The sequence below is a fragment of the Branchiostoma belcheri genome, unplaced genomic scaffold (genome assembly GCF_001625305.1).
Source record: "Branchiostoma belcheri isolate BF01 breed outbred unplaced genomic scaffold, Haploidv18h27 scaffold24, whole genome shotgun sequence".
Taxonomy (NCBI): domain Eukaryota; kingdom Metazoa; phylum Chordata; class Leptocardii; order Amphioxiformes; family Branchiostomatidae; genus Branchiostoma; species Branchiostoma belcheri.
The window spans coordinates 2,826,101-2,832,611 of NW_017803843.1; the positions used below are offsets into that span (position 1 = coordinate 2,826,101).

Here is a 6,511-nt window from a genome sequence, read left to right on the forward strand (position 1 = left end):
GCCCTCTTCTGTTCCATTCGTATCCACATTCCAAAATCAGAGGCATTTCCAGACAACTCCCCACTACTTGGTGTGGTTTCAGTTTGGCTGCTGTCTGTAAAGTCTTCTGCTGAGTAACCACTCACAGTTGTGTCTGGAGTGACTTCTGTCCTTTCTGTTGGTATGGGGATATTTGACTTTGGAACTGCAAGTAAGGCTTGGCGAACTCTGATGTCATGAGTGTATGTTATTGTGGAAAACAGCATGAAAACCAAAAAAGTCATCAGCACAGAAGTGGCCATGATGAACCTTTCAGGCTGCCAAACCGTCTGTCTGAAACATTGTTTGAAAAAGAAATTAACACATGTTACAAAGTAAAAATGCACCTCAAATTTGACATACCAGTATAACAGAACTGAATGGAGTCAAGGCAAAATCAACAGGTGCATCATATTCAGTAACCAGGAAGTCCAAACACATTACATCATACTGCACTAAAGCTGATGTGTTCTACCAAAGGTTGCTAATACAAGGACTGACCAAGGACATTATGCATGTCCTTGGGCTGACTAATCTCAATGCATATGTAAATAGAGAGGAAATATCCCTTGCAGCTTTGTCTTTTTTTCCCTTTCCGCACAGCTTAAAAGGCTACAAAACAGGGGAGGAATGTGCTTGTGGCTTAATAGGGTTGTTAACTTAGAATCTAGAATCTAATTACGTTCTAGGTTTTAGTCCCCAATGTCGTTCTCTTATACCTACTTCCTCACTCAATTCAGCTGAAAGGGGCAATTGAGGTGAGTATCTAGGGGCATAAGCTGGAGTTCCCATGTTTGAGGAGAGCCATCCCTCAAGCATGCTACTAGTATTTATCCACTGCACTCATCAAATACCGGTAGAGTAGGGATACATTCCCGTGTGAGTGGATGAGACATTACAGTCCAATCTTAACGCTAACATTAGCTATTGTACCAAAATGGTGTGTTATGATTTATATATAGCATTTAATACCGGCTTCAGGAACGAACAAGCCAACCACACATCTGCTTGGAGATTAAAGATCAAGAGGCCTTACACAACTAGCTGACCAAATGGACTTTCCGACCCCTGTTTTGACCAATGTCATATATTTTGTTTCGTCTCCAAAGCGGTACCGAATGGCCTTACCGCTAACGTTTACGTTACCTGGGAAACCTTAAATAGTGAGTGTGAAGGCCTTGAGGGAACCAATCTTATGTTAACCCACCTGTATGGGGGAGTGTACCAAGAAACAAAACACCATGCATCCTATTTTTCTGTCTCTTCTACCATCCGACAGAGTCTAGTGTGGTGCTACTTCGCCATTGCCATTGGCCTTGGTATTAAAAGAAAGCGGCCACATCACGCAGGGAAAGTAACGGGCCCATTTCATACACTAAAATTTACCTGAGCTTTAATACCTGGAATGTACATAAATGTACACGCGATTTGATACAGCTTAATGCAAACCAACAGGTGCCCAGATTGTTAAGATATTACGTCGAAAATTTGGGATATATCGGGAGAAAAAGGCAAGAGCCACGTACCTGGAAATATCGCCGCCACCTGTGCTGATATTGATCACGGAACTACGTATGACGTGTCGCATGACGTAACAGGTCATACCATCACTCTGATGGGGGATGCTAGTATTTTGGAGTTTCCTTTAAATGCCATATGTTACAATATGTAAGGCTAAACTTATTATTTATGCTTTATAAGTGATTTTTTGTTCTCAATAGATTAATATTTTATAATTTTAATCTATCTACTCGATACTTAATAAACGAAAAAATGGAATTGGCCAGATATTGATAGCGGCATAATGACAAGGAATGTAACGTTAACGTTAAACAGTATACTAGCCGATTTCTCTTTTTTTCCATATTTCAGTGAAAAACTAAAATAATTTTATGAAGGTATAAACCACTACATTTTATCTGAAAGATTTTGTTTTGTTAGAAATATTGCGGTGAGTCTGTCTTAATTTTGCGGTTCGATGCATTTACACGCAGTAGGAGACGGAAGGAGATCAGCTGTGCACGTGTTTGTTGGTAGTCTGATAGGAAAGAGACCTGTGTTGTCGATACCGGGTAGTTCAAAGGTCTGCGAACATGACACAGCAACAAGAAGACTATCCTTCAGAAATCCACGCCGGTTTGGTGGCGTTTAGCGATTCTCTGAAAGCAGTGGACGATGTGTTCAAACCTTTCCTACAGATGGCACTGGAGGACATGGAAAAGGTTCGTAAACTTCATTCATTGTCTTCATTTTAATATGATGGCCGAAATTATCTACCAACAGACATACAGTTTCGGCGTACGTCGTTTCTCTGCACGTCGAGATGTGATGTGAAGAGACGTACAACACGACGTACAGGTATATATAGGACGTACAAATATTATTGCCAGACCTAATAACCTTACGTTCAATAATCAATTCTTCTTGTCCACAAGAATAGCTCTGTACAATGAACATGGAGTTAAAATTTCCATGCTAATTTTGAATCCGAATAAAGCCGAACTCAAATTAGATAATCAATATGAATGATTGCATCATTGCACTGATAATGTGGTACAGGATTTTGTACGAGGTCTTTGACCGAGACTGAACTTTGAGTGATTTACTAAAGTATTACATCATTTCACTATCTCCTAGCTGGAGGCTCTGGACCAGGCCAAACTGCACCTGACGGCAGTCTATGCTATCAACTCTCTGTTCTGGAGTAAGTACCTTCAGCTTGATAGTACAACACCATCTTAGAGGTCATGACCACTGTCATTCAACATTGATAGGAATCTTTCAGAAAGAGGTCTTTAGTACATGTTGATGATCGATCAAATGCCTTATTCAGTTACTTTACAACTGCAAGCTGAATTCCACTTGAACGTGTATCTACATCTCATCAGTTAAATAGCTGCTACATTTAAATCTTCACTCTTAAGTTTTTATTCAATCAATCATTTTATTCAATAGTTATATCAATCAGAATGCACCATTTAATATGTGTTCTCAGTGTGTACATGTCTGGGTAACACACTTTTCTCTTTCACAGTTTACCTAACCACACAAGGCATTGACCCCAAGGACCACCCAATCAAGAGTGAACTGGTAAGTAGGACAATGGACACCTGTCAATCAAACTGCCAGGCGTCTCTTTACATTGTGTAGATTATACAAAGAACCGGAATGGTTGAGAGTTCATAGAGTTGTCGAATTGTCAGACTGCAATGGATAATCACACAAATCTCTTCAAATGATTAGTAAAAACATCTAATATCTCCATGTCACTTCTATTGTTGTCTTGTCACCTTTCAGGACAGAATACGCAGCTACATGAACCGTGTCAAGGAGATAGAGGACAAGAGGAAAGGTGAAAATCATGTACATGTTACTTGACATTGTATAATTTCTTAGTTCTAGTTTGCACGATTAATGAGAACATCCATAGTGGTAGATGATACAAGGTGTAACTTGTTTTTCCATGTGGTTTGTGACTATTCCAGCTGCTAAAGTGGACAAGGCTGCTGCTAAGAGAATTGTGAAGAATGCTCTCTGGGAGCCATCCAAGCAGGCAGCAGGTAACATATATACATGTACAGTGTATTTACACCTCATCTCTCCTGTATCATCAACTTGTTAGTGAAACAGAAGATTGTGTAAAAATTGATGTTCAGTAATGTATGATGATGATATTTGTCCATAGTTGTGTCTGATCAGTCCTTTTTACCTCCATGAAAAATGGAGGTATTGTTTTTGGCGTGTCTGTCTGTATGTCTGTGTGTGTGTCTGTCTGTGTGTCTGTCTGTGTGTGTGTCTGTGTGTGTTTCCGCAACTTTGTAGTCAGCATAACTTCAGAACGCCTTTATGGATTGTGATGATATTTGGTATGATGGTAAGTCTTGGAAAGACAAAGGTCAAGGTCAAGTATGGGCCTCCTGGTGAATGACCTTGGTACTGCAGCAGAACTTCCGGTTTTTGTATCTTTTGTCCTGAACAAGCTATGGTCTTGACTTTTTGGTGACAAATAGCTTATCCTGTCAGGAATAAGTGGCGTAAGTTTGGTCCCCCTAGCAGCTTGTTCTGGAACTGCAGGTTAGTTTCTGGTAAAAACTTTCAAAGCCAATAAGTCCAGATTGGAACAACGTATTTTCATCATTTTTGGTGTGTATGTACCTGAGAGACAGTTGTACATGATTAAATTCAAATTATGCAAATGAGGACTTAATTTGCATAATTAATGAGGAAATTTTATAATTACAGTGTTTCATATATTGGTACTGCTATACACGTAATCTACTTAATCTGTGGCAGGCGGAACATCAACAGATATCAATTATGCAAATGATGACCTAATTTGCATAATTAATGTGAAAATTCTGTGAATCCTTATTGGTGAATGATGGGAATTTTATACCTCGTAACGTGTGTAACTTACTTAAAGGTATGCATCGCTATGCATATAATATGTTAATGTAGAGGTATTTGCATAATTAATGAGGACAAAGCAAGCCCATATTTCATGGAGGTATGAGATCTCGGAACTCTTGTTTCAAATTAATTTTTGTTTTGTTTTTCATAAAAAAAAGATTAAAAAAAATACAGTCCTTGCTCAGAATCACATGAATTGAAATGCTGGGAATGTTTTTGTGTCTTCCAGGGTCACAGGTCAAGCAAACATCAGAGAAGAGGAAACAAGATGACAGAATTGGACCTCAGGCTAAGAAGAAAAAGGAGTGAGCACAAACAAAGACTGACATGAACATGAAATAAGACAGAAGATGGAAGGCTGGTGCAACTGAGACTCTCAGTTCAGTGTGAGGTGGTCCATGAGCCCCAAACCATAAAGTACTCTCCAAGCAGATGTTTGGGGTAATTTTTGGTGTGTTTTAGGCTTTTTTATCAGGGTTTCTCTTTTGCACTGGAATTTTCTTTCACCCAACCCAACCAAACACGCCAAAAATAACCCCAAACCCAAACCTCTGCTCGGAGAGTAAATATAAAGCACAAAACAGTGAGGACAGAGATTTCCAGTGCAGTCTTCATCACGCCGGGAATCAATACAGCATGTATATTTTTACAAGTCCATCCATGTATTAACATTACAGTCACTGATTACTATAGTGTTGGAAGTTGTAGGAACCACACATTTGCATGGAGATAACCTACAACCACAGGCAACAATGTTCATACACTGTATCATGTCTAATTATGTATCTTGTATTACAGTACATGTATTTATGGCATCTAATTAAACCATTTTCAAAAAGTTTATTAAAGACTAGTATTATTTCATACTGCATAATGTGTGGTCCTAGATCAGAAATTATTTCTTTACCACTGATAACAAGTTACATTGTAATTATAGTTAATATCACTAACATTACATCTACATACACTCATTATTGATGTCAAACCTTTTTATAAAATAATATGAATCTACATTTCAACCTTCGTTGTTACTAGATAACCATACCTGTTGGCTGCCGCAATACCGACTTACGTAATCCGTTACAGTATTTCCACACAGTTGGTAAAAGTAGAGGGAAGCATGTTCTTCCAATTGACTTCAAAATATTTTTCGTAAAAATATTTATCGTAAAAATATATAACGTTAAGTACATGTATATAAGTTCAGCAACAACTTGAGTTTCTAACTGCCAGTTTTTCACCCGAGGGTTGATGCATCCCACAGTGGATTCACCCTTTCCCCGCACCACAGCTACCTAACATATATATGTAATCTCCAAGCAGATGTTTCAGTGGCCGCAAAATACAGAAAGTGGCCAGGCTGTATCCATTCGCCAGACAGTTACCATTTCATTTGCTACCCAAATATGTGATGTTCAGTAGTCTTACGTGAAGCACAATTTAGTAGGACTTCTCGTCCTTTCTCTGTTGTTGATCCTCCCTGGCTTGACGGGGCTCGGTGTGTACATCTGCTGGATGTCATCCCACGATAGGAAATTCCTGTCCATCCAGGGAACCAGAGTAGCAGCCCTTGCCTTGATCACGCCCACCAGGGCCAGCGCGTCGTCCTCGGCGGTGTGCGCGCGCCTGGGGTCCCGGCTAACGTACCGATGGTACAGACTCTCCAGGCTGAGGGAGACCCGTTCGGACGGCGCGTCTCCAGTCGAACAGTCCCTGTCCGCTTCCCTGAAGGCCAAGAGTGAGTCACAGAAGCGGACTCCTTCGGGAAGTCTCGTGTTGAGTTTCATTAGCTCGGTCTTCAGCAAGGGGAAGTCGAACTTGGCTCCGTTGTGCGCCACCAGACCGACTGGTGGAGGCTGCCGCTGCAGGAAGCCGCACAAGGCCGCCACAAAGTTCACGTCCAGCACGGCCCTCTCGTTCTCCGTCAGGTTCTCGTTGTTGAGGCCGGTGAGTTCGCAGACGGGGCCGGGGATGGGTTTGTTGGGGTACACGGCCAGCAGGAGCTTGTCCGTGACGCGCGGGAGGCGGGTGTCAGGGTTCAGGACGGCCGAGCGGTGTAAGGCCACCAGGCAAAGCTCCGTGA

The 6,511-nt window shown here is 41.0% G+C and overlaps 2 protein-coding genes across 4 annotated transcripts in view; one reads left to right on the forward strand and one right to left on the reverse strand.

The window, feature by feature from the left end:
* The window catches only part of LOC109471030 (nuclear nucleic acid-binding protein C1D-like), a 6,004-nt gene extending 839 nt beyond the window's left edge, over window positions 1-5,165 (forward strand). Inside the window, exons 2-7 of one of the 3 annotated variants that reach the window (XM_019770206.1) lie at window positions 2,052-2,240; window positions 2,656-2,722; window positions 3,053-3,108; window positions 3,316-3,370; window positions 3,504-3,578; window positions 4,658-5,165. In XM_019770206.1, coding sequence (XP_019625765.1) covers window positions 2,112-2,240; window positions 2,656-2,722; window positions 3,053-3,108; window positions 3,316-3,370; window positions 3,504-3,578; window positions 4,658-4,737 — 462 coding nt within the window. In that variant the 5' untranslated portion in view covers window positions 2,052-2,111 and the 3' untranslated portion in view covers window positions 4,738-5,165. Of the gene's footprint in view, window positions 1-2,003; window positions 2,241-2,655; window positions 2,723-3,052; window positions 3,109-3,315; window positions 3,371-3,503; window positions 3,579-4,657 lie in introns of those variants that run through there. The other 2 variants (XM_019770205.1, XM_019770207.1) reach the window with 2 other exon arrangements.
* A 148-nt stretch (window positions 5,166-5,313) lies between these two features.
* The window catches only part of LOC109470945, a 4,325-nt gene continuing 3,127 nt past the window's right edge, over window positions 5,314-6,511 (reverse strand). The window contains exon 2 of the mRNA XM_019770040.1: window positions 5,314-6,503. Within this exon, the coding sequence (XP_019625599.1) occupies window positions 5,853-6,503 (651 nt within the window). The 3' untranslated portion in view covers window positions 5,314-5,852. The remainder of the gene's footprint in view (window positions 6,504-6,511) is intronic.